Below are 27,195 nucleotides of genomic sequence, written 5' to 3' on the forward strand. Positions count from 1 at the left end.
CGTTGCACAGGATGCCCATGCCCTCCTGCCCATGTGCACAGGATGCCCATGCCCTCCTGCCCGTGTGCACAGGATGCCCATGCCCTCCTGCTCGTGTGCACAGGATGCCCTTACCCTCCTGCCCACAGGATGCCCATACCCTCCTGCCTGCGTGCATGTGCTTGTGCACAGGCGTGATGCATAACCCTCTCTCTCCCATACCCATGAGTGCCACCTGCACGCCCACCCACAGACCCACATCATACACCCTGCCCACAGTCCCCTTGTACCAATACCTGCCCCACACGCACATGTTCACAAATGCCCACTCCACACCCCTGGCGCACACGCACTCATGTACACAAATGCATCACCCTGGACAGCCACCCACCAACACACACCACATGCCTCGTCTGTGCGCACGGCCGCACAATCCTCTCATGGGGGCTACGCCATGACACCTTCCTCATTCCCCAATGTACACAAAGCTGCATCTTTAGTACATACACAAAACACACATGTGCAAACACACAGCCCTTGAACACCCACCCACCCATGCACACCACACACACACAAACACCCCTTTATCTTCACCCCACTGCACACGCATACACACACCACACTCGGGCGCACACATATACCCTCCCTTCATCCCACAGTGCACATAGAAACATACACAGACCCCTCCCTCTACCCTCCACCCATTGCACATACACTTAAACACGCACCCCTCCCTTGACTCCACTGTGCACACACGCACACACACTCCTGGGCACGCACCATCTCTCTATGTACTGCCAAGCTCATGCCCTGTGTTCCTGCCATGGCCCGAGCATGCTTGACTGGGAATGCACCAGTTGCTGGCTGCTAACACACCATGCTTCTCCGGCCGCGGGAGGGGGGCGGGGGTGTTAGACCACACTCTGGAGTCCCTGCAGCCATTCCAAGCCCCTGTACCCGGGTTACCAGTGCCCATGCCAGGCCAGGGTGCTTGGTGCTGTACGTGCCGAGCCCTCTTACCCTGAGTGCTGACAGCCACGCGCAAGGTGGAGCGCGGGTCCCCAGGGCCAGGGGCAGGGTGGGCATCTGGGGCTGTGCCCACTGGGGACTGATCTGTGGGTGCCAGGTAGGGCACGACGCTGGCGGTGGGGCCGGTGTTCCCTGTGTAACCGGCAACAAGAAGGTCAGGGCAAGACCAGCCCCAGGGTGTCCCGCTCATTGCCAGGCCCTACACACTGGCATAGATGTATGTACACACATGCACACTTATGTGTGCACACAACCACCCAGAAGTTTTAAACAGGCTCATATCTACACACAACAAGTGTTTACACACACAGGCAGGCGCATGTACATGCTCTCACGCACATGTGTACTTAGGTGGACTTGTGGTTATATAGGTTCACAAGTCCAGCATACACATGCCCACGTGTGTACCCATGTGTGCGTGTGCACACACCCCCTTGCCCCATTGCTTCCACTGTTCAAGCCTAGCACAGCAGTGTCCAGCTCCCTGCAGGGTGGCAAGAGGGCTTTGAGCTGGGGCTGGAGAGGCTTGCCTCCAGCCCCTGCCTGCTGAGCAGCCCTCTGCCCCCCACGTTGATCTCTGCAGCTCTTCCTCTGCCCCCACCTGCCAGTGCCCGCTCTGCAGACAGCCCCCAGCCGTGGGGCGCCCAGAAACCCACCAGAGACCAGAGCTAACCCAGAGCAGCTGCAAGCTCATGGGACCCAAACCGGAGGCCCCTGCCTGGCTCATGCCAAGCCAGATTTGCTTTGTCCTGCCACAGAAAGGCCCCAGGTGCTCCAGGCACCGTGGAGAGGGGGTCGCGCATGGTGTGATGGTGGGTGACAGGGTTAGTGACAGATGCTACAGGATGCAGTTAGTGGTGACATGTGGCCCCATGAGGCAGCTCCCCCCCCAGCAGCCTCTTTCTCCCCACATTTTAAAGCCTTGTGGGCTGCTGGGATCCCTGTCCGGACACTGCAGGCCTGCTGGGAGCCATCTGGGGATGCCATGCCTCGCTGGAGCCTGCCGTGATGCACTGCCCTAAGGGGCCCCATTGCTGGCCCAGCATGTCAGGACGGGCCTTCGGTGAGGAGTCTCCTCCAGGCCACCCAGCCTACAAGATGGCAGCACACATCCTGGCGCTCCAGAGGAGGGGGTGTCTACCAGCAAATCAAGGGGACTCCCACTACGGCACCTCAAAGCACCCATCCCACCACCACTGCATTGTTGAGGCCTAATATGGCGCCTGACAGACAGCCTCATATCCTGTCCCCTGCCCCCGGGGTGTCCCAGGAGAACAGGAACGAGTGCACCCCAGCCCACCCTTGCCCCCTGCCCTTCCCCAGGGCCGTGGAGCAAGAGGCAAGGCTGGCCAACCCTGTTCCCAGGGGACACGTCTCCGAGGCCTGGTGGGTGTCTCGGGGCAGCAGGGAGAAGGGGATCACTGACCGTATGCCGAGTCGCTGGCGCCGTTGCGGTTCCCCGTGGCGGTCGCGACATCTGTGAGAAAAGGGACTTGGTGTCAGCAAGGTGCAGACACATGGCACTCCACTGTGCCCTGCATGGCCCAAACACTCACCCCGGGATCAAACAGCCCAGGGGAGCGGACACGCTGCTAGAACTTGCCCCAGGGCACAGCTCCTGGCTCTGGACAGGCACCCCTGCCCCAGCGAGAGGTGCCCCACAGCGGCAGAGGGCTGAGCCCATTCACGATGGGGCTAAGTCCACTTGCCCCACAGTAACTGTGCTGTGTGCCCACGCACCCACCACTCCAGGCCCACAGCGCAGCCACAAATCCCTCCAGATGGGCCAACCCCCACCCCATGTCCAAGCTACCCTAGCCCCCTCCTCCTCCCCTTATGGATGAAGTCAGCACCCCCATGGGCAGCAAGGAGGCCTCCACGAGAGACACGGGCAGCCTGGCCCGCTGGCTCCTGCCCTCGACCCGCTCCGGCCCCCGCTCACCTTGGCAGCCCCCAAGGCTCCCGGCGGCGTTCTCCACATCCTGCTCGAAGCCAGCCCTGGAGGAGAAGGAGAGAGAGGGTGGGCAAGGGACCGAGAGCTGCCATTATGTGGTCGGCTCGTTCGCTGGGTTGGGGTGCAGGGGACCATGGCCTCATCTGCGCCGGGAGCGAGCCGTGGCCGCAACACGGCTCATGGGAGCACGGCCTGCCCTGGAGCGTGCAGCGGCTCCTGCATGGAGACTGGGTTGATGTCGGAGGCAATTTACTGCTTGGGTGTTTGCATCTTAAGTCTGGAAGCAGAGACAGGGGGATAGGAGGGACGAACCCGGGAGATCGGGTCTGTGGCGGGGGCAGAGAGCGGGTGACACGCAGCAGAGACCCCCACGACATGGGGTTTCCACCCTCCAAGCAATGATGATCCCCAACAGCGTCACAGGACATCCTGCCCCAGACAGCTAGAGCCCCTGGAATGGGTGGAAGTGGGGCGCAGTGATTAGAGTGGGGGGGCGGTGTGAGCCTGGGCTCAGGACTCCTGGGTCCCTGAGAAGGGCAACAATCACACCGTTAGAGAGCAGAGCTGCATGGGCGTCAGGACTCCTGAGTCCTCTCCCCAGCTCTGTCCCTGAGTGCCCCTGGCTGAGTCGTGCCCTCACTCCATGCCTCAGGTCCCCAAGCAGGGACATGGGGACAGTCACGCCAGCTCTAGCAGGGGCAGGGGGCTGCTCACACATGCACGTGGGGGTGCAAGGTGGGAGGGCAAGTAGACCTGCAAAGCCACAAGACCCTAACCCCTGCCCCAGGTCTTCTCCAAGCCTCTCCCCACTCCAAGCCTGGGGACTGTGGCTGACCCAGCACAGAGGGGCTGGAAAGCCCCCTGGTCTGGACCTAAACTTCCTGGGGTGGAGAACCCCCTCGATGCCCCTCGGCCAGCTTTGCCCCTGGCTCAGGACCCCCAGCACCTCCTTCTGGCTCAGCCCAACCCTGACTCCCCAGTGCACCAGCCCCACAATCCCAACATCTTCCTTCCCCCTGCCCCACCAAACCCTTCACCAACCCCCCACCCAACTCCCAGCCCCGACGCTGCCCAGAGGCCCCTGCTCCTGCACGGGCCGGATGCAGAGGTTCCTGTTTCACTGCACAGCAGGGGTGGACCCAGGAGTCCGGGGGCCACGGGGCTGGGACAGGGGGACCGGTAGCTTCCCAGGGAGCCTGCTGGGAGCCCCTCTGCCCACACGCCACGTTCCCAGGCCCCGGCCCACCATTTCCCAGCAGCTGTTCCCCAGCACCAGAGCCTAATTAACTGCAGCTGGGAGGCCTAGTGTCTGGGCACGCTCGTTTGTGCTGCTGCCTTAATGAGGCTAATTATGGATTTCGTGCCCTCTGGCTTCCTTGTGGCACTGGGCTGGGTGCTGGCGCCAGCCCAAGGCCCAGTGCTGATTCCGCCTGGCAGCCAAGGGCCGCAGGGAAGGGGAGGGTCTCCAGGGCTCAGTGCCAGGGTGGGCACATACAAAGCCCTGCCTGGCTGGCCTTTGGCAAATGCTGCCCATGCCCATGGTGTTCCCCAGTAGTTCGCAGCACCGATGGCCTGGCGAAGCAAGTGTGTGCGAGGCAGGGGGATGGGGAACTGGACCTGTTTGTTACCAAACTTTCTGCCATCAGGGAGGCATCACAGGGCCGTGTAGATCTGCCCTGAGAAGGGATTTACACCAGCATCAAGGGGCTTTCACAGAAGCCCCAGTGCCCAGGCAGGGACGTGGCACTGGGCAGGTGCAGGGTGGGCTAGCAGCAAAAGACTCGGAGGCAGAGGACTGGAGGGGAAGAAGGGAAGGGCCAGCCGGCAGGAGCTGCAGGGGTGATCCGGGCCCTCTGACAGCACAGGTGTGTTTACACAGGGCCTTGGATTTACACACAAGGAGGGCGATTTTTTCACACAAATACCCATACGGCCCAGTCTCCTACCTGATGTCATTCCCAAATGCCACGCATGCTCCCGTCCTCAGCCAGACACAGTACGGGTCTCGGGAGGCCAGGCAGCTCCTGCCACAGGTGGAAATGCAGGTAAGACATGTGCAGCACCATGCACGCAGCCACCCACTCGCACTATCCACGGCACGTGGCTGAGGGTCAGAAAGGAAACGCCCCTCCTCACCCGCCTCGCAGGGCAAATGGACCCAGGGAGTGTTATGCCATCTGCTGACCCAGGTGGGCCTGGCTAAGACACCAGTCCAGCCAACAAAGAACATGGGTTCACAGAGAGGAAACTGAGGCAAAGGGAGGAAAAGGCACATGAATGCCTGGTGGAGCCGCGGACATAATCCAGGTGTCCTGACCTCCAGCCTGCCCTGACGAGCCCAATGCCTGCAGCTCTAGGCTGGGGACAGGGAGGGGGGCTCCAGGGGCAGGCTGTTTGTGCAGGGCTTTGCACGGCTTTTTATAGGAGCCTGCGAGTGTGCCAGCAAAAGGAGCAGAAAGGTCAGGGGGGAGCGCGGCACTTTGGGTTTCCTGGAACTGCCAGGGCTGATGCCCACACCTGTCGGGGTGGGGAGGCAGCCAAGGAGCCATGCCTGCTGCTGAGACACCCCCTGCACACACATGTGCGCACACACCCCACCCTCAGTGGCCAAGGGATGTGCCTGTTGCTGAGACCCCCCCGTATATGGCACTTTCCCAGCCCTGCTACATATGCAGGCACACACAAATTCATACCAGGCATTGCCACTGCCCAGCTAAACACACATGCACACACGCATATGCACACACATTCCCCTCTCACACTCATGCCTGCCAGGGCAGGGACACAGCCAAGGGGTGCTGCCTGCAGCTGACACCTGCCTCTGCTCCCACAAACACCGACACCCTGCTTTGACACATGCTTGCACACTCTTCTGACACACACATCTCTCAGGCCCAGGGATGCAGCTATGGGGCAGTCTGTGGCTGAAACATCCTCATACATGTGTTCCATGTGTACACATGTGCGCACGCACAAACACACACACACACAGAGCTGCTGGAGTGGGGGGAGGTCACATCCAAGGGGCACTGCCTGCAGCTGAGACACCCCCCTCCACTCCCACAAACACACAGACACTCCCCTCTGACACATACTCACACGCTTTCCTGTGACACACACACACACACCCCCTCTCAGGGCCATGGATGCAGCATGGGGCAGAGCCCGTAGCTGAGACATGCCTGTGCACATCTGCTCCCTACACACATACACACCCACATACACTTTCTCTCATATACAAACACGCCCACTTTCTCTCTCTCACGCACGCACGTGCGTACACACAGACATGGCCCTGACACACCCTCTTCTCTCCCTCTCAAGCTCCCTCTCTTAGTCACGCTCCTGACCCCCCCTTGCACACACAAGCCCTCACACTCCTGCACACACTCATGGCCGCTCCCCCAAACCCTGCTGCCTGCCCCACTCCCTCAGACCCCCTGAGCATGGCAGCAGCTTGGGCAGCCTCTGTTCCCCCTCTCCCCAGCCCCTCACCTCCTGCAGGCGCCATGGGCCTCGCAGCGGCTCAGCGGCACGCGCACCATGCAGCCTGAGAAGGCCACATACAGCACGTGGTGCGCTGTGTCCAGCTCCAGGCCCAGGATCCGCCGGTCCTCCTGCCTCACGGTGCACCTGGGGTGGAACAGAGCACCCGGATCAGAACCAAGCCAGCCCTCCCCACCCCACCACTAGCCCGGATGGGGAGGGGGGGATGGGAGAAAGGGGAAACAGAGATGTCACACAGGTGGGGAAACCGAGGCACGGAGCATGCAAGGCAGCTCTCCCGGGGTCAAGCAACCTAGCAGTGGCACAGCCTGGAATAGAAGCTAGGTGTCTGGTTCCTAGTCCCCTTCTCTAACCACTACACCACATATCCCCGATTCCAGGAATGAAACCCGGGCATCCCGGCTCCTGGCCCCCTTCTCTCCTTGTTGGGGATCCCGCAGGTCATGGACGATCACTCCCACAGGTCAAATAAAGGGCTGTAGATGAGTCTGTTGATGGCTAAGAAGGCTGATCCTAGAGCTGCAGACTCTGGCAGACGACCCAGGTGGTGGTCAGCGGGACCATGGATATCTCAGTCGTGTATCCTTTCCTTCCGTTCCTGTCATTTTTCTGCCTCTAGGGCAAGACAGTTTTCCTCCAGGTAGGATGTACCTCCTCCTCTCACAAGACATTGCTTTGCAGCCCTACCCTGGGCTACTTTTCCCAATTTGTGGTGTCTATACCACACTTCATAATGTTTGTCTTGAGGGTGTCCTTCAAGCGTTTCCTCTGCTCCCCACATATCCTTTGTCCTTGGCTGAGTCAGGATACAGCAGTTGTTTCGGTAAACGCGTATCAGGCATGCACACACAGTGCCCTGTCCACCAGAGCGGATGGTGAATAATCAACTCTTCCATGCTGGTGGTGTTAGCACTGGTGAGGACACTGGCACTTGTGTGACAATCCTCCCACTTTATCCCAAGGCAGCGCTGGTGATGGCGTTCCAAGCTTCTCAGGTGGTCCCTGCAGGTCACCCAAGCTTCACAGGCGTAGAGAAGAATTGGGGTCACCGCAGCCTTGTTCAAGTAGAAGCTTTGTTTGAGTCCTGATGCTGTGCTCATTGAACACACAGTGATTCAGTCTTCTGAAGGCAGAGCTGGCACGCCGGATCTTATACTGGATCTCCTTGTCAACGTTGGCCATCTTGGAGAGATGGCTGCGGAGGTATGCAAAGGGTATATTCACACAAGTACGTTCTCCAGTTCCTGTCTGTCACCAAGGATCTTTGCCAGGGAAGTGGGGGTGGATTGCCCTGGAGCAGGCTGCTGAAGCACCTTTGTTCTTCCCATGTTAAGGGTCAGTCCCAGGCATGGATATGCTGGAGAGCAGCAGTTAAGGGCCCTTCATAGGTCCTCCGTATGTGCAACAACAGCACAATCATCAGCGGACTGAAGTTCTACAATCGAGACTGAAGCTATCTCTGGTTTTGGCGTGGAGGTGGGAGACACTGAAAAGGTTCCCATCCATCCTGTAATCATTTTTAAATAGGTAGGAAAGCAACCACCAATTCTTCCCTGTATCCTCGTGACCACGTATTTAACAGAATTTGCAGGTTTGCTGGAATGACAGCCTGCACCGCAAGCTCTTCCGCTGTGGTCTCAAACTTATGACCTCTTCGCTGTCAACTGGGCACCTCAGCACCCACACTTGCACCACCCCAGCTCCCAGTAGCACCAGTTATTGCAGTAGATGTTGCACCAGTGGGAGAAGCTTGTGCGACTTGTTTTACACAAGGAGGTCACTGCGCATCAACAACCACACAGATCTTTGTGGAGAAACCCGTGTTCAGTGGCATAGGGATCCAAGACAACTGGGGTTACTCCTCCATTGCAGCTTTCATCCGCCTCCGCAGCCATTGAAAAGTGTGCCTTCTGCACCCACCTGCTCCTTGTCTGATTCCTCACCTTTGACCTTACCACCATGGGTGACCCTACCAGGAGTACAAGACTCCAGACAGCGTTGCTTTTAGGGTCATTGGTACACATGAGCCTCTCCACCCTGTAAAGCTGCAAGTCTGGCAAGAAGCTCCTTCTCCAATTACTACACCACATGCCCGGACTCCAGGAGAGGAACCCAGGAGTCCTGGCTCCCAGCCCCCTGGGCTCTAAACCACCCTGCCAACTGAGACACCCTGGCACGGGAGCCCAGCACTGCCCTGATCCCAGGCTCACCTGGCTGGGCTATAGAGGCTGATATCCTCCAGCAGCAGGGGCTCCAGGCTGGTGTTTGCCGTGCTGCCCACCAGCACCTTGAGCACCGTGCCATCCTCGGCACCCAGGAACAGCACCGTGCGGTTGCGGTGGGGGCCGGCACCAGGGTCCACAGCCAGCTGGGTCAGCCGGTACCTGGGGAACAGGAGGCACATCAGTGCCAGGCCAGCTAGATCTAGAATGCACTGGACACGCATACACACGTACACTGCACACATGAATACACACACACGTAGGTACACAATGATCTCTGCATGCAGACACAGCTCTGTTCATGCACACAGCTCTATGCACCCACACACATACAGATCTGTACACACATGTGCATGCACACACCAGTCTGTGCACACCCACATATGCAGTTCTATGCACATATGTGTAGAAACATATAACTATGCACACATGGGTTTACACACTTGTACACATACGCAGATTGATGTGCACACCCATGAACACACAAGTACAAGCTCATATCTCCACACCCAGATCTATGCACAAATACATACATACAAACTATGCACATACATACATGTACATATACATATACATGTATGCACACATCTATGCACCCACACACTGATCTATGCACCTGCAAATAAGCACATGCGTACAGACCTATGCACACATGCATCTACACAAGTGTGTACACACACACAGAACTAGGCACACATGCATCCACATACACACCCACGTGCATACACGTGTACGTGCACTCAGAGCCACCCTCAGGGGCAGTACCTGCTGGCCGTCTGGGTGAAGAGAGGCCGGCCAGTGGCAGAGGGTACGGCCTCATCCAGCAGCGGGTAGGACTTGATGAAGGCCAGGGTCTCATCGGGGAACTCACTGGAGCTGCGGTAGGAGCCTGCAGTCCCAGAGCCAGCGCAGGAGCCTGGCCTGGGAGAAGAGAGCACCCAGCCATAGGCATAGTAGCTTGGCACTCTCTGCCCAGCCCCATGCCCCCTACTGCCCCACATCCCCAGGGCCCAGTGAGACAGGGAGACAATGCAAGGATCCCCCATCCCAAAACCACACCTCCATCACTTCCTAGAGCCTCCGGAGCAGGCAAAGAACAGCCAGACCCATCTAGACCCAAAGGGGAGGGGGAGCCAGGTATCCCAGCCCCCTGCCCCTGCCAATTGGCTGCACCAAAGCCAGTACCTGGGCTTGGGCACCTTGTCTTCAGGGACAGGCGTCCAGGCAGCATCCGTGCTCCGCTGCTCCTTGAACCTCCCACTGAACACACGCTCGATGTCATCCAGGTAGAAGGCACAGACAGCCGAGCCGGTGATGCTGGGGAAATGGGCAAGCGTGAGCATGGGGCACGGCTCGGACCCCCTGCCTGGGTCCTAGAGTTAGCAGGCCATGGGGGCTCAGGGCTTTCTCATGTTCCTGAAGGTCCCAGACCCCTTGTGGGGTGCACAGCCTCCCATCCCAGAGACTGCTGGGATATTAGTGGGAGAACTGGTAGAAGAGACACCTGCCATGGTACCTGTTGGCCTGGGTGGTGAAGACGCCAAAGACGGCAGGCCGCCCGTTTAGCTGGGCCACACCTGTGACAGCCTGCAGCACATCGAAGTAGAAGAAGCTGTCGCCGGGCACAGAGCAGTTGAGCCGGGCCTTGAGGAAAGAGGTCCAGTACTTCTCCAGCACGCGGGGCGAGCCGCCCATGTCATTCTTGCACACGCGTGCCACGCGCGAGAACACCACCTGGCACGGCGAAGTCCCAGTTACGGTGGGGCAAGAGAGGCCAAACTGCCCCTTAGCACAGAGGCAGCAGAGATGCCCCAGGGCCCATGGGTGTGCTAGAGCCTCATTCCCTAAGCTAATGATCCTACCCCTGCTAGGCCGCGCTCCCCTCCCCCAACTGGGAAAGAACCCAGGAGTCCTGACCCCCACACCCACTAGACGTCACTGCCTCCCCAGCTGGGGACAGAGGCTGTCGACTGAGGGCTCACGAAGCCTGGAGTGAAGACCCTGGGGTTCAGTGCCCCCAGTGCCTGGCTCCCACGGAGAAGCAGCCTGGCCTGAGGCCAGGGTGACAGGCAAGCCCAGGGACCCAGCTCTCTCAAGGCCCCCAGCATCAGCACTCCCCAGTCCGAGATGCCCAGGGTCCCACAGACCCAGCCCTGCCCCACGCTCACCCGGCCCAGCGTGGTGTACTCCATGGAGATCTCCCTGAAGAAGAAGTAGACGTAGCTGCCATGCTCCAGGGCATGGAGGAAGTGTGGCTCTGGGGGCAGGAGAAAAGTTGGGTTCACCAGGCCAGGCCTGTCCAAGCAGCACCTGGCCTGGGTGCCTGCTGCCCTGCCCCACAGGAGCATGCTGAGACCGCAGCCCCACAGGGCATCAGGGAAACTGAGGCAGGCAGAGGGGCAGGGACAGGCCTGGGTTAATCAGGAAATGAACCCAGAAGTCCTGGCACCCAGGTCCCTTGTTCTGTCCAATCTCCTCTCCGAGCTGGGAAGAGAACCCAGCCGTCCCGACCCCAGCGACCCCCAGCCCCAAGCTTGGGGGCTACAGCAAAGAGGACAGAGGTTCAGACCTGCCACCGACTAGATGCCACAGCTCTCCCAGAACTGGGCACACAACCCAGGAGGCCTGGCTGCCAGGCAGCGGCTCGAGCTACTACAAAGAGAATCCAGGAGTCCTGGCCCCAGTGCCGTTCGTTCAGCTAAGACAGCTCCCCACACGTGCTTCTCTGAGAAAAGAGGAGTCCCTGCCCCCCCAGCTCTGCCCCCTGCCCCTGCCCCCTCACCTCGCAGCCACTTGGAGTCGTACTTGACTGTGCGAAGCATGGGGCTGCGCTCGCCCAGGCTGCGGTAGATCACCGCGTCGCTGGCTTGGAAGTCGGCCACCGTGGCTGAGTACAGGTTCCCGTCTGCAAGGGGAGAGCGGAGAGGTTGGGGTTGGAGGGGGGGAGGCAGGAGGCCGGCACAGAGGCGCGCCCCACATGGCCTCCCTCTTGCAGCAATGCCGGACTGATTTATCCTGGGGGGTGGACCAGCTGGCGATCTCCATGGGACACAGCTGGCTGTGCCCTGGTCATGGCTACCCTGTGGTCCAGTGCCCACTGGATCTGACTGCCCTGACATGGGCACTGCCCAGGCATCAGGGATGGGCCTCACCATCCCAGCCTCATGCCCCCCTGACCCAGCAGTTCGGAGTCATGTCCCAATCCACCCCTGCATTGCCCCACGTGTCAAGTCCAGCCACAGCCACGTACCTGCAAAGAGGGCCACGTTGGTCTGCTTGGCATCAAAGGGGCAGCGGGCCTGGCCATTCAGCTCCTCCCCCTCCTGCTCCAAGCTGCTGATCTGGAACCAGGTGCCCGGGTTAGTCCAGGGAGGACACCCATTGTGCAGCTCTACTCTGGAGACTGGCTGGGCTGAGGTCTGGCAAACTCATTTCACCCACTGCCACCCACTGCCTGCTGACCAGCCCCATGCCTTCGAACCCAGGGCCTGGACTGGAGCCCAGGTGTCCTGGTTCATGGTGGGCAGCTCCAGCATGAGGTCAGTGCTTTGCTCCCCTCCTGGAGTGGGCAAGGGGGCTAGCTGGCTTTACAGAGGGCTACTAGCCAGCTGGGCTAATGGGGAGGGCACGTAGCCAGCTGTAGCAGGAGAAACCCTGTCCCCTTACCTTGTAGGTACGGCACATGGGGTTGAAGGCATTCGTCCCGCAGGCAAAGAGGGTCCGGTCATCCTTGGGCACCAGCACCTTGATGTAGTTGTAGCACTCGTCCTGTCAGGGGAGGGGACAGGGGGTAAGTACCAGAAGCCCCCGCTTCCACATCAGGGTGCAGGGGAGTAGGTCTTACCCTGAGCTTCCCGCGCATGGCACAGTTGTCCACATCCTGTGTCTTCCAAGTGAGATACTGATGTGGGGGAGGAAGAGGGTTAGGGGGTGGTGCCAGGAAGCAACCTTCTCCTGCATGGGCCTAGGCAGCGCCCAACACCATGCAGATGCCCTGGGACTGGAACCCAGGTGTCCTGCCTTCCAGCCTCTCTCCCAAGCGCTAACCATTAGGCTGCCCTCCTTTTCCCAAAGCTGAGATTAGACTGCAGGAGTCCTGCATCTCACCCCACACCCCACCGGGCCCTGCTCTGACGGACATGGTTCCCTCTGCCCCTTACCCTGTCTGGACACAGCAGCTCTTTGGCCCACTGGAGATCAAAGGCATACACATGGTCCCTGCAGGAAGAGAGAGGGGACGTGGAACTTGAATGGCTTGAAGTGGCAGCGACGCAGGTTTCGACTGGATCTCAGGAAACATTTCTGCACTGTCAGAGCGGGGAGGCCGTGGCATAGATGCCCAGGAAGGATGAACTCTGAATCACTGGGGGGGTTCAAGGTGAGGCTGCACAGCCACTAGTTGGGGATGATCTAGGTGTAGCAATGCCTGTGTTTTACTGTGGGGATTGTTCAGACTTCTGGGCTTTGCTGGATGCCCCCCCAGCCATTTCTGCTCCATGTGTCAAGGGGTTTTCAAGCCTCCCTCAGAGGTAGTGGGTGTTGGCTGCAGCCCAGGCTGGGAACAGGGTCTGGGCTGTGCCAGTGCTCCTGCTGGCACCAAAGCTGGCAGGTCCTGGCTACAGTCTTGCCCCTTCACTCAGGCTCAGACTGATGCTGCATTGGGGTCAGGAAGGAATTTTCCCTCTTTCTCAGACTGGTACAGACTGGGGGGTTTGCCTTCCCCTGTAGTGGGGGCATGGCCTCTGCCTGGGATCTCTTGAGGGTGTATTGACAACATTTCACAGAAGCAGGATGCTGCTGCTGTGGGTCCCCAGCCTTCCCTGGGGCAAGTGGGTGGGGTGATGTCTGTGCTGTCAGGGCTGACAGTCGTCTTATGTAGAGACTGGATGATGGATTTGTCTGGGATGGTTTCCACAGGGCAGATCCTGCCTCAGGCAGGGGGCTGCACTAGACATGACTGCTGCAGCTCCCTTCCAGCTCTCAGATTCTATGAACCATCCCAGCACCCACGGGTCCTGAAATACCAGGCCTGGGAGGGCAGCAGGGCTGGTGGCGGAGGTCAGTGTGCTGGAGTGGTGTGCTAGGGGGGTGTAGAAGCTGTGCGAGGGCCATGCCTGATGCATACTGCGGTGGGAGGGGGCACAAGGGGCACGTCGGCACTGGCTGTGCATGATGCTTGTGCAAAACGTGCACGATGGGTGTGCTGGGGCGCGGTGCACACTGTGTGCTGTGGTTGAGGGGCAGCTTGCCCCGCTGCACTCACCGTGCAGCGACGAAGAGTGTCTGGTTGAGCCGTAGCATCCTCTGGAAGTCCAGGCCGAGCTGGGCCGTGTCATTGTCCCCCGCCAGGCCCCGGAACCAGGGGTACTGGGACGTGCCTGGCAGCAGAGGGAGGACAGGTGGGCATTACACACTGCCCCACGCTCACCCGGCGGGATCGCACCTGGGACCCCCACACCTGCCACGGCCCCACCTCAGACTCCCACCAAGGCATTCATCATGGTCGCCACTGACCGCCACGGCTGCCACCCAGCTCACGTACTTGTCAGGCCCACGGTGCTGAGGGGGACGAGGTCTCTGGAGAAGGACAGCGTGGCCGCCGGGAGGCTCCAGGCGAGGGCGAGGAGGAGCAGAGCCGCGGCCGGGAGGGAGCAGGGCATCCTTGAGGCCGTCCCAGGAGCAGCGCAGTGCAGGCAGGAATCTTCCCGGCAGGGCCTAGGGCTGCGTCATCCTTTGCTCGCCTGCTGCCAGCCCTGGGGAGACACGACTGGGCTCGCATCTCTGTAGCCTCGCCAGCACTGCCCCCATGCGCAGCCCCCAGCCGTGGATCCCCACGTACCCCGCAAACCCAGAGCAGAACCCAGGCCCCTCCACGCACCTCCCCCCGCACAGCTTGAAGGGAACCAGGAGTCCTGACTCCCAGCCCCACATGCCCTAACCACCAGGAGACACTCTCCTCCTGCACCAGGCATTGGGGGCTCATTTGCTAGTGGCAGTCCCTTGTGGCAGGGGCGCAGCAGGACCGGGCACCGGAGGCTGGCCCAAGGCAGAGGCAGGTGTGGGAGACTGAGGTGCTTTGGACCCCATGCTCCTTCCAGCAATGAAGGAAGAACCCAGGAGTCTCGTGCTTGAGCCAGTGACCCCTCCATCATCCAATCTGGTATCTTGTTCTTCCTCAGAGCCCCACTTTGCTCCCACCTACTCCCACCCCAGAGCCCAGACGGGAACCCAGGAGTCCGGGCTCCAGCCCCAAGAAGCCTGCTCCAGATTTACACCCCTTTCCACCACGCTCCCAGGCCCGTGACACTGCAGGGGTGAACCGGCGCTGTCTGGTCTGAAGGGGAAACTCCCAGTCCCATGGCCCCACCCCACTCCAGCCCTATCCCCCCCCATGACACACAGCTGCCCCTCGCAACTGGTAGCAAACAGGGCGTGTATCCCCAGCCCCCCCGCCCTGGCACAGGGCTGGGGAGCACGCGGGCGCAGCAGCTGGCGCGGGGATAGAGTTACCACCAGAGCTGGTTGGGGAAGCCGGGACGAGGGAGTGGACGAGGTAACTTGACTTGTTCTTTCTCAGTTTGCGTCTGGCAAGATGAACCCAGGTGTCCTCAAGCCCAACCCAGTTCTCACCACCAAGCCCCTTTCTCCTCCCCAAGCTGGGGCGAGAACCCAGGTGTCCTGACACCCATCGCCCTAGTCTCACCGCCAGAGCCCATGCCCCCCAGAAACGGGCAGGGAACCCAGGCGTCCCAATGCCCAGCCCCGCTCAGTACTAACCCATCAGACCCCAGAGCCGGAGCAGGCAAGGGTGTGTATCAGGTTGCATGTGCACCTCTGTACACATACGTGTGTGTGTGTACAATATAGACAAGGTGTGCTGGTATCTATTCATACCTGGGTAAGAGGTGTGTGTGTGACACACCAGTGTAAACTGAGAGTGGAAGAGGTGTTTGTGGACTAGACACATGTTGCTGTATACTGTGGAAGAGGTGTGTGTTAGATGCACATGGGGGTATACTGTGTGCGTATGTGTGTACGCGCAAAGGGTGTGGTGTCCGTATACACAGAAAGCGGTGTCCCAGAAGTGGCGGTCTCTCTGGACACAGGGGACATGGAGAAGGTGGAGAGGGCATGCATCTGGGTATACAGTATTCATACTCTGTCCACACATCTGTGTAAGGTGTGTGCATGCTTATGTGTAGCCACTGGGAGGGCGTGGGCACCCCTGTCTACTGCTGGGGCATGTCTGGGTGGAGATGAGTGTGTATGCACACATCGTAGGTGCGTACACACCCACATGGATGGGCATCCTGAAGGGTGCCAGGAGAGGCAGCTCCTAGCTGCCAGCTCACAGGGCACTGCGGGCAGCTGAGTCCCCGGGGCTGCAGCAAGTACTGGCGTCAGCATGGGGCTGCACTGGCAGGGGCTGACGTGGGTTCGCCTCCCGCGAGAGCCTCGGAGCTCCCCTTGGTTGGGACTTGACGTCGCTCAGTCTCCCCGGGCACCTCCCTGCCCTGCCATGGGCAGTGCTGCCTCCGGCAGGATGCAGGAGTGCTCCCAGGGGCGCCCAGATTCGCTCAGATCCGGATCTGGGGGTGATCGGTCTGGGGCAGTGCGGGCATATGGGCAGAGCAGGGCACGGTGCTGTCTGGCTCCCAAAGAAGAGCCCCTTTCCTCCCTACCCAGCCCAGAACTGAGAGGAGAACCTAGGAGTCCTGCCAGCCCCCTGCCCTTGCTCCAAAGACTAGCAAACAATGCTATCCCGGGGCCAAGATGGAAACCCAGGAGCTAGCCGTTAGGAGTCCAGGAGTCCCAGCGGCCAGTCCCCTGCCCTCCCTGCTGCGTAGCAGGGGTTACAGCCCAGAGCAGAGAGGGGGCATGGGGGGGCGTGATTTTCCAACCAGGGCTGCGATTGCAACCCAGAGCCAGCGCCAGGAGGTATAAATAGCTGGGCGCAATCAGGCTGGAGTGGCTGCGATTAGCCATGGATGGTAATGCCGCCGCGTGTGTGCAGAGGGGTCGGCCAGGGGCACGGGCACGGGGTGGGGCCAGGGAGGCCCATCTCAGGCCTGGGGGGGGAAGCAAGGGAAGGAGGAAGGAAATGAGACAGAGAGGGGACGCAGGAGGAGAGTGATGCCCGGTGTGTGTCTGTGTCTGTGTGTGGGCATGCGTGCGTGTCCTGGATGCCTGGGGCGTGGGGTGTGTCCCCCCTGGATGCTGATGGGGGCTGTGTCTCTATCTGTCCATCCCCTGGATGCCTCGGGGGGGGGGGGTGCATGTGTGTGTGTCCTGGATGCCTAGGGTGTGTGTTCCCTGGATGCCAGGGTGGGGGTGTGTGTGTGTGTGTGTGTGTGTGTGTGTATGCATGCGTGTCCTGGATCACTGGGTTGTGTGTTGGTGTATCCTGGATTCCTGGGGTGGGTGTGGGTATGTGTGTGTGTTTGTGTACACGTGTGCGGGAGGCTGAGGCTGAGAAGCTGGGAGCTGTTTTGCCAGCCCAGCCCCAGTCCCAGCCCCCCGGCTCCTGGCTGGATTGCTAATTACCCAGCACTGCACCAGCCCAATCAGGGCTAATTGGAAGCTGGGAATGATTAGCTGGAGCTGTAATTTGCAGGTGATGAAGCACTGGCTGGCAGGAGAGGGTCTGCCCTGGCAGGGGCTGGAGGGGTAGTTCTTTGCCCCGCCCAACCCTAGCAGGGCACCGCAGCCTCCATGCGGGGGGCAGTGCCTGCTGCCCATCCGCCCCAGTGCAGATGCCATGGGGGCAGGCACATCCGGCAGCATCCCGTGGAGCCCTGGGGACTGGCAGCACCCAGGCAGTGCCCCCCAGCTGGATCTGGGGCCCAAAAACCTTTGCCTCTAATGCAGCCTGGGGAAAACCCTATTAGTTGTGGGCATGGGCACAGGGTCAGGGCCATCGGGGGGTGGGGAGTGAATTGGGGAAACTGCCCTGTACACCCCTGGGGGTGGCTCTGCACAGGGTACCCCTATGGCCAGCAGGAGGCGGTGTGGCCATTAGGGGGTGGGGGGTGGAATCTGGGGCCCAGAGCGCTACTCCCAGCTCTGCCACAGGGCCTTGTGGAGTCCTGCCCCCCACTTGTGCCTCAGTTTTCCCTCCTGCCTGGGCTTGTCTCATAATGCCAGGATATACAGAGCCTTGCACCCTGAGGCCATGGCTACCAATGCAATGCATGGTGGGTGGCTCACCTCAAGCGCTCCCAGCCAGGCTCCAGGAGCTATCAATCATCATCCCATCATTAGCACGATCACTGTGATCATTGCCACAGCAGCGATCCAGCCTAGGAACAGCAGCCCCATGCAGCTGAGCTCACCCCGCCTCGCACAATGGGTCTCTCGCCTCGCACGATGGACCCTAGGGGCGCACCACTGCCCTGCAGCTCCCTAGAGAGGCCCCTCCTGGCTAGCACAGCACCAAGAGGCCCGAGCACCAAATGGGATTTCTGTGGTACCCTGCCCCCAAAACCTGTGGCCAGGTGTAGGTTGCAGGCAGGCATGTGCCCGTTAAGCCTGCCCAGGATCATCAGAAGGGGAAGGGACCTTTTTAAATAGTGGGAATTATAGAGGCAGCAACGGGTACATGCAGCGCCATGCACATCCCGGGGGGCACCCATTAGCAGGGCCCAGCCAGGCACAGACCCCAGGAGCCAGGCTAGCAACCCCAAGCTAAGCAGGGAACCCAAGAGTCCTATCTCCCATCTGCACCTGGCAGACAGGCCGTCTGGTGCTGGGAATGGAGCCCAGAAATTTTGGCTCCGGTGCAGGGGAGAAAATCCAGGAGTCCTGGCTCCTAGCACCAGCCATGCATGTGTCCCCTGATGTAGGAGAGGGCAGGACCCCCAGGGCAGAGCCACTCCACAGCTTGGAGCAGGATGGGAGTCGGGCAGGGGGAAGCCTGGGCTGGATTCACTGCCCTTCAGACCCAATCTGGCCTGGGCACAGCTGGGGCTCAGCCCCTCCAGGCCCTGCCTGTCCCCGGTGAGCACCCTTGCATCTGGCACAATGGACCTCCCTTCCTCTCCTGGCATTGGAGAAGCAACCCAAGCATCCTGGCTCCCAGTCGTCTTTCCCGCCCCCCCACCGAAATCCATCACTCCTCTCTGCTCCATTATTTTTAACGAAGGCCCCGGCTGCCGGAGACGCCGCACGCGTCATTAGCGCCGTTAATTACACTGCTGCAAAGCCGGCTCCCAGGGGAGCACCAGAGCCGCACAGGGGGAGGGGAGAAGGCGCCATGTGGGAGGGGCTGGGCAAAGCCCTACCGAGAGCAGAGCGGGGGCATGCAGCGCCCCAGAGAGGGGCAGACTGCACACCGTGGGCGTGCATGCATGTGCCCATGTGGGGGCATGTACAGGCTGTATGTGCCTGGGTGCATATGCTTGTATGTTCATGTGGGGTATTTGCCGGCATCGGTGCATGTTCACATGGGGGGTGTGCTCTCATGAGTGTGCACTCAGGTGTCTACACAAGTGTGTTTTTACATGGGCCTCTACTCAGGCAGGTGGGTATGTGCATGGATGCTGCTTGCATGGGTGTGTGCTCACATGGGAGGCAGGGGATGCTCACAGAAGTGTCCCTGCATGGGTGTGTTTTCATGTGGGCATGCATGGGTATGAGTAGGTTCAACTGGGTGTATACTTACAGGGGTGTGCATGTGTATTCAGTGCTCAGGTAAAAGCTGTGTTTACATGGGTGTGTGCCTACACACATTTTCACATGGGCAAGCATATTCACATGAGTGTGTGCTCACATGGGTATGCATATGAATGCAGTATTCATGTAAGTGTTCAGGTGGGGGTGTGCCTATAGAAGTGTGGTTTCATGGGGGCATGTGTTCACGAGGGTGTGTACTCACAAAGGTATTCACATAAAGGTCTTCATGCCAGAAGTGTGTTCACATGGGGTGTGTTTCTACATAAGTGTATTTTCACATGAGCATGTGTGGCTATGTGTTCACATGGGTGTGTATTCATGCAGGGGTACACGTGTATGTCCGCTCATGTGGGGGTGTGTGTGTGTCTAAGTAGTGGTCCTGTAGGACTGTGTTCACATGAGTATGTGTCTGCTTGGGTCGCACATGTATGAGTATGTACTCACACGTGTGTTCAGGCAGGTATGCATGTAATAGGTGGCATGTGTGTGCTCACATGGGTATGCGCGAGTGTGTACTCACACAGCTGTGTGTTCATCCAGAGGTGCTTGGGCCTGCAGGTGAGGAGGTGGGGGCACCCCGACATGGGCGTGTACTCATATCAGCAGGCGTGTGCATGCAAGTGTGTGCTCGTGGGCCTATACTCATGCAAGCCCAGGAAAGGACCAGGCCAAGCCGGATGCTGGTGCCAGTGCCAGTCAGTTAGAGTCACCCTGGGGCTGCCCTATGTACAAGATGCTTTCCCTGAAGCCCTGGGAGCCAGCACCGTGCACGTACCCCATGCTCCAGGGCAGAGACTGGGGGTTAACCCTGTGGGTTCCCACTGCCAAGCCCTGCCCAGGCAGCCATGGCTGATGTGTGGAGCCCAGCAACAGTTGGGGAAACTGAGGCACAAAGTGAGTGGTGAGTTGTCTGCAATGAAGCTGCATGGGGATTTGAACTCCTGGCCCCAGAGTCCTGGCCTGCAGTATCCACCACTTTGTCTCAAATGCCCCTAGTTCCTGTCTGCAGTGCCCCCTCACTTTCTGTCTCAAAAGCCAGGCTCCCACACCATGGGGGAGGTGGGTGGGGGTGAGGTGATATGGCCAAGGCCAGGCAGTAGTGCAGTGGCAAAGCTGGGAGCAGAGCCCTAGTGTCCTGCCCCCTACCCCCCACAACTCACAGCCTGGTCCCTTCCTCCCTGCTCCTATGATGCCCTGGAAGCCCAGCCTGCCCCCACCCACCTCCCCCAGCACAGTGACCTACCTCCTGGATGAGAACCCAGGAGTCCTGGCACAGACACTGCCGATCTAACCCCTACCACTACCCTCCCCACAACCTGCACACAGGACCCAGAAGTCCAGCCCTCATCTCTAGTCACTGCACCAGAGGCTGCCGGGGTGGGGACAAGGGTGTTGGCTCGGTGCCATGGGGGAGCCCGGACACCTGGGTCCAACAGCCCAGCGCTCTAATCAACCAGGATCGGACCCTCACTCAGGCCCTCAGAGCCTGCCCCCCACTCCTCACCTGATCCACGCCCCCAAGCCGAGCTCTGCCAGAGACTCACCCCCACCACCAGCCACACGGGAGCTATGACACACACGAGCCCCAACCAACAGGAGGATGCCAGGCCACTCCCCAGAGCCCCGCATGTCCGCGCCCAGCCCACGTCTGGCTGCGTCAGAAATTAAAATATGAATAATTCAGCTTCAGCGGCCGGTTGGAGCCAGCCTGGAGACGTGACGGGGACAGTGGCCAGGGGAGCACCGGGGACATGCCCCAGTGCAGCCAGCATTAGGGTGCAGCACAGCCAGTGCTTTGGGTAGATCAGAGACCTGGGTGCAGGGCTGGGGGGATGGCTCGGGGAGCCAGGCACCCCCACGCCCTCCACACTGGTCTCCCATCCAAATGACAAATGAGCCAGCCCCTGCTTAGCTTTGCAGAGCGTGGTGCCAGTCTGTGCCAGGAGGCCTGCTGGCTGCATGCCAGCCCTTGCCCAGTGCCAGCGCCCGTGCCTGGCAATACTGGTCCCTCCGTGGGCTGGCCAGTGCCAGGAGGGTCCGACAGCTACTGGAGTCCTGCAGCCTGGTGGGATGCACCCAGTGCAAGGCTGCGGACGCAGGGTAAAGCTAGACCTGAGCCAGCCTCAGCACAGCGACTCTGCCAGTTAGAGCAGCCCCAGTGCCAGGCCCAAGTCTCTGAACTTGAACCTGTCTCCCAAGCCTGGCAACCACCACACACCCAAACGCCTGGGTCGCACCGCTCCTCCCTGGCACCTACAGCTCAGCCTGGAACACCCCAGACCCAGGATCCACCCACTAGCCCACAGCTGGGCCTTACCTGGGGCTCGCGAGTCCACGGCAGCTTGACAGCACCTGAGGGAAGCCAGGGGGGCTTGGGTGACACCCAGGGGGTCCGGCAGGGCTGTGAGGGGAAAAGAGAGGTGAGATCCAGAGCTGGCCACATGTGGAGACATCGGACCCCCCCACCATGGGACCCAGGTGTCTGGGTGTGGGCGTCTCCCCACACCACCAGCCATCGCCCCCTCCACCAGACACCCTGAGCATGGCAGAGACTGTGCTCAGCCCTGTCAACGCCCCTCAATCCCAACCCACAGCCCTACCAGTGCTCCTCACTCCTAACCTGCAGCCCACCCCCAGCACAAGCACGAAATGGGATCTGTGATACCCAGCCCCCCACCCCTTTGAGGCCCAGCATAGGACAGGGGGAGCTGCCCATGTCTCTTCCCTCCGATACAGCCCCAAGCCCAGCCCCAGCAGGGCACCGAGGACTGAGGCAGAACTCCTGGGCTCTACCCCAACTGGGGGGAGTGGGGAGTCTGGACACCTGGATCGCCAGAGGGTATGTGGCCAAGGGAGATGATGTATATGGAGACGAAGAGGCATCAGCATGGTGCCCATGGGAGACCCACCCCCCCCCGCACAAGAGACAGGGAAGCCTCTTGTGTGCCAGCACCAGTGTGCACTTGTGCATTCACATACATGCACACGGCACCCCAGTGTGCGGAGCCATGATCCAAGTCATACACAGGGGGAGCATGTGCACACCTATGTGACCACACGCACACATGATCCCTGTGCAAACTCTCACCCCCACTCTGCCTTGTACTAATCACCCCTCCCTGACACTGGCTGCAGCTGCCTTTGCCCTGGTCCCCAGTCAGCGCCTGACGCTGGGGCTGACCCTGAACCTGGAGCCACCGACCACTGATCACATGGCCCTGGGCCAGGCAGACCCGGGGGCAGGGAGCAGCGCTGGCAGGGGGACAGGGCACAGGGGCCCTGGCTGCAGCTCCCAGGCCCTGGCACATCCCCAAGGACTGAGTGTGCACACACCAACGTGCAAACCCCCCATGCAACACAGGCCTGACTCAGCCCCTCCTCTCCTGCCAGCATGGGGCAATAGCTGACAGGGCTGCCAGGGGCCTTGGAGACCAGTGAAACCAGTGCCAAGCTGCCCTGGGAGCAGGACAGGGTTGCACACGCCTCCACACGCCTGTACATGCTTGCACACACAGCCTGCCCTGACCTGGCTGTCATAACCTGCCTGCAATCATGCAACCAGGACACCTGGGTCCCAGCAACCAGGCCTGCTCTGTTCATTGTTTGCCACTCACCCCTGCCCACAGCCCAGCCAAGACCAGCCCGATGCCCCCAGGATCCACACGATCCAGCAGCCAAGAGCCCTGGAACCTGGGTCCTGTGACCAGACGTGCCTCACGCCTCCAGGCCCACCAAGGCACCCAAGTGTCTAACTCCCATTGAGGCTGGGCTCCTAAATCCCTTGGGGGCGGGGCTCTGGGCTTCGATTTCCCTTCCTGTCTCGCATCTGGTCAGACCAGGAGAGCACTGGGAGAGGTTATCCCCCAGGTCTGTGCTGTGCTTGGCACCACTGGTGCCCCATCTCTGCCATGCCAGCCTTGCCCAGCTGCCCTGTGAAGGGCTAATGGGATAACACTTGAGTGTATTAATTAGCCCCAGTCCATCTATTGGACACCCCCCCGCCCCACACCAGCACGCTGATCCATCCTGCCTAGACCTGAGGGCACCAGGACACCCGGGTTCCCTTCCCAGCTCCAAGACAGGAGCGTGGGGGCTCTGCCGGGTTACAGCAAGAACGGGGGCCCCGAGCCAGGACTCCTGGGTTTGTGTTTCCCAACTCTGGGAGAGAGCCAGGGCTCGTGGGTAGGCCGGGCGCCAGGATGCCTGGGTTCTCTCCCCAGCTCTGGGAGGGGAGAGATTTAGGAGTCAGAGCTGGTGGGGGCAGCGGGCTGGGCACCCAGACTCCTGGGTTCTCCCCCTGCTATGGAGGAGGGGTGGGACCGGGGGTCCAAAGCAGAGGGGGTGCAGGGCACCCAGACCCCTGGGTTCCCCAGACAGGTCTGGCTTCTGTGCAGGCCTGGCTCTCAACCCCTAGCAGATGTGGGCTGCGATCAGTGCCAGAGGGGAGGTGAAGGGGGGCCTCGGCCCTGGCTGGGTCTGGGACAATGGCAGGAAGCAGCCTCACAGCCGGGACATCCGGCTGGAGCTGGAGCTGTTGCTGCTGCGGCTGCCCGCGGTCAGCCTGGCCCATGGCCCGACATGGAGCCCCGACGTGGGGAGACGCGTGGCCCGGGCACGGGGACTTTGTTCCCCAGCTGCAGCCACCTCAGTGCGGGGCTGGGAGGTCCTGGCAGCTCGTCTCCATCTAGGATCCAAGCGAGCCACTAGCATCACTGCAGCGCCTAGAGCCTGGCCGCACAGGCCAGGTACATAGTGGGGAGAGGCACCAGCAGGGGATGCACCCACTGCCCAGGGCCTGCCCTGGCCTCCAGCCAGAGGACCCAGGGCCCCGATCCCTGCCCCAGCACACTTACCCCAGCCCCTGCTTCCCACAGCTGGGAAGAAAACCCAGGAGTCCGGGCCAGCAGGGGTCTGTACCCACGCAGGGGCCCCAGGGCTGGGATCACTGGACACCTGGCCCAGGTCCCAGCCATCACCATTTCCCATCCTGCTTCCCCGTCTCTGCGTGTGCCTGTGTGCATCTCTATATTCCAGTCTGTGTATTCATGTGCATGTGCATATGCGTGCGTGTGTATGCCTCAGTGTACACGTGTGCACACACCTGTCTCAGTGCGTGCATGTGTCTGTGTGTGTGCCTATGTTCCCATCTGCGTGCATGTGTGTGAGCGTATGTGGGCATGTGTGTATGTCTGTCTCAGTGTGCATGTGTGTGTCTGTATGTGCCTGTGTGTGTTTCTGTCTGTGTTTGCCAGGCGCTATGTGCGTGCATCTGTGCGTGCCTGCACATGCCTGCCTCTGCGTGTGTCTGTGTGCGTGCATGCGCCTGTCTGCATGCCTGGCGTGATCGATCCCCTTATTTATTCCATTGTTAAAGGCTCGTAAACACAATAACTCAGGGAAGGGGCTGTGGCGGTGCTGGCTGGGCTGGCGGGCAGCAAGCGGGGCAGGGGCAGGGCCAAGGCAGCAGCGGGCATGCGGGGAAGGGGGGCGACTTCACGCCCCTTCACCATGCAAGGCACCCGCTCTCCTCCCTCTGCAGGAGCCCAGCCCGGAAGCAGCAGCTGGAAGCAGCCGGCCACGAAGCCTCCTGGCTCCCCTCCGTGCGCCCAGCACTTGCTCATTGGCCGTCGTGCGATGCCTGTAGAAAACACTGCGTATGGCCCCTCGCACGACGGCCTCTGCACCCCGGCACCTTGTATGACACCCAGGTGTCCCCAGGCCCACTTGTGCCTGTCTACACGCACACGCTTCGATCCTGCTCCACTGCCCATCGCTACCCAGCAGTAACGAGAAAGGATCAGGGGCAAAACTACATGGGGAAATAATACCAGTATAAGTGTCCTGTATCCTTATCCCAGGACAGCCCCTTGCAGGGTGAGGAAAGGTGAGACCTCGACAGCCCCCCCAGGACAGCAGCAGGTCTGTCCGCTCCGGGGTCTGTGGGATTTAGCATGCAAGCCCCACGTCTACAGCCCCATGACCCCAGCCCACAGTGGTTTGGGCAGGGTGCTCCCAGGATGGGCTGCGTGGGCACCATATGCCAGCCACACCTGGGCCCCAAGCCACATGATCCTGCCCGCTATCAGCTCCCAGGCGACAATCAACAGTGAGGCGGGGAAAAAAAGGCTGTTTTCTTCTCTCGAAAGCCAGAAAAATAGGGCAGAGCTTGCACCCAGGCAGAGCAGATGCCCCGGCATGTCGGGGACCTGTGTCGCTGCTGCCAGTGCCTCACTCTCCCCCACGCCTGGCCCCAGGGGGAGCTGTGGCCTGCATGCAGGTGAGGCCCAGGACAGACCTGGCTATGGGGGGGGCAGGGAGGGGGCATCAGGGCACACGTGTGCCACACAGAACGGCAGGCGTGAGAATGAGGAGCCGGTGTTAATTTGTGCCCTTGCCTAGGACACACACGGCCCCCAAGGGCAACCCCCTGCCCCCAGGCAGCCCCGTAACCCCGACCCCACCCAGACACAGCTGCATCGGGGAAGGGGGGCAAAGGCTGCCCCCACTGCTGGGACATGAAACCCCATCCAGACCTCAGGGCAAAGCCAGCAACTCCAGCCCAGCAGGCAGCCCCTATCTTTACACAGGACTTACAACAAGGCAGCATGTTCGTGCCCCCCCCACAAAAGGGAGTACAAGATCCATCTCCAATGCACCACAGCCACTTCCTCACCGGCTGAGATGCGGCTGGTTCTGGGGTGGAACGCAGCTGCTCTTCACACCCCACGGAGGAACAGCCCCAGCTAGTCCAGTCCCAGGCTGCGCCAGGACTCTGCGCTCAGTACCACAGGTGGGGAAACTGAGGCACAGAATGGGGACGTGGCATGCTCCAGCCCACACCGCAGGGCAGGGCCAGGCGCAAACCCTAGGCATCACAGCTTCAAGCCCTGCACCTTTCTGGATCCCAAAGCCCTGAGCTCACGGGCTCAGCTGGGCGCAGTACAGGACTCGTGACACGCAGCTGAGCCTGATGCACCCACCCAGCGAGGGCAGTGCCTCCACCAGAGAGGGGAAACTGAGGCATGGAGCAAAGAAGCGGCTTACCTGGTCGCAATAAGAGATCCAGGTACGGGGGCTCCCTCTGCCTGCCCAGCCCCACGGCGCTGGGGCTCCCGTCCCCGGCAGGCATCTGGCCTTCGTGCGCTCACCCAGAGCACCCGCGCCCCAGCCTCGTTTTCAAGAGGCTCCTCCCACGCAGCCAGCAGGGGATTGGCCGCCTCATAGCCACGCGCCTCCCGACTGGGCGACCCGCGCCCCCCCAGCAGAGAGCGGGAACGTGGCCCTCGACGGGTTCACACCTCCCCGGCAACCACGGTTCGTACAGCGCCAGGCGCGCTGGCTCCAGTGGGGTCCGATCCCACCGCGGCCTCTGGATCCTCAGAGCCCAGCAGGCCCCAGGGGCCAAATTCGGGCCTGACCTGGAGCCAAGGACCGGGGAAGCGGGAAGCCAGGCTGGGCCCTGCAGTGCACGGCGCTGCGCATTCACCCGCAGACCCCAAGCGGTGGCTGCACCCGGCCCCCCAGCTCCCCCCGGGCCGTCACACCGCCCCCTGCATCCCACCCGCCTCCTCGGGCCCTCCTCGCACTGCAGCGCCAAGCAGGCCTTCGCCTTCCCGCCCCTGCGGCGAGGGTTAACAACCCCCGTTTTCCGGGATGTTTCCAAGCTGGGATCAGCTGACCTGGAATCAACTGGGAGCTGCTGGCCCTCTCCCTCCCGGGGCAGGAGGAGCTTGGCAGGGCCGGTGCCTTCGGCCCCCACCCCGGCCAGGGCCAGGGCCAGGGGCACAGGCTGCTGCTGGCGTCGGGGGCTGGCCGTGCTTGACGGGGCCCTGG

General features: G+C 60.9%; 1 protein-coding gene across 2 annotated transcripts in view; it reads right to left on the minus strand.

Moving 5' to 3' along the window:
• SEMA6C (semaphorin 6C) overlaps positions 1-21,895 on the minus strand; it is a 27,122-nt gene extending 5,227 nt beyond the window's left edge. The window contains exons 1-18 of one of the 2 annotated variants that reach the window (XM_019556901.1): positions 21,680-21,895; positions 14,234-14,444; positions 13,955-14,069; positions 12,852-12,909; positions 12,536-12,592; positions 12,358-12,459; positions 11,942-12,032; positions 11,474-11,596; positions 10,860-10,948; positions 10,208-10,425; positions 9,877-10,008; positions 9,457-9,612; positions 8,680-8,853; positions 6,458-6,595; positions 4,909-4,986; positions 2,951-3,006; positions 2,435-2,485; positions 1,000-1,140 (exon numbers count right to left, since the gene is read on the minus strand). In XM_019556901.1, coding sequence (XP_019412446.1) covers positions 1,000-1,140; positions 2,435-2,485; positions 2,951-3,006; positions 4,909-4,986; positions 6,458-6,595; positions 8,680-8,853; positions 9,457-9,612; positions 9,877-10,008; positions 10,208-10,425; positions 10,860-10,948; positions 11,474-11,596; positions 11,942-12,032; positions 12,358-12,459; positions 12,536-12,592; positions 12,852-12,909; positions 13,955-14,069; positions 14,234-14,351 — 1,897 coding nt within the window. In that variant the 5' untranslated portion in view covers positions 14,352-14,444; positions 21,680-21,895. The remainder of the gene's footprint in view (positions 1-999; positions 1,141-2,434; positions 2,486-2,950; positions 3,007-4,908; positions 4,987-6,457; positions 6,596-8,679; positions 8,854-9,456; positions 9,613-9,876; positions 10,009-10,207; positions 10,426-10,859; positions 10,949-11,473; positions 11,597-11,941; positions 12,033-12,357; positions 12,460-12,535; positions 12,593-12,851; positions 12,910-13,954; positions 14,070-14,233; positions 14,445-21,679) is intronic. The other variant, XM_019556902.1, reaches the window with a different exon arrangement.
• Positions 21,896-27,195: the final 5,300 nt, after the last annotated feature.

Source organism: Crocodylus porosus, unplaced genomic scaffold (assembly GCF_001723895.1).
Source record: "Crocodylus porosus isolate Cpor-Errol unplaced genomic scaffold, CroPor_comp1, whole genome shotgun sequence".
Taxonomy (NCBI): domain Eukaryota; kingdom Metazoa; phylum Chordata; order Crocodylia; family Crocodylidae; genus Crocodylus; species Crocodylus porosus.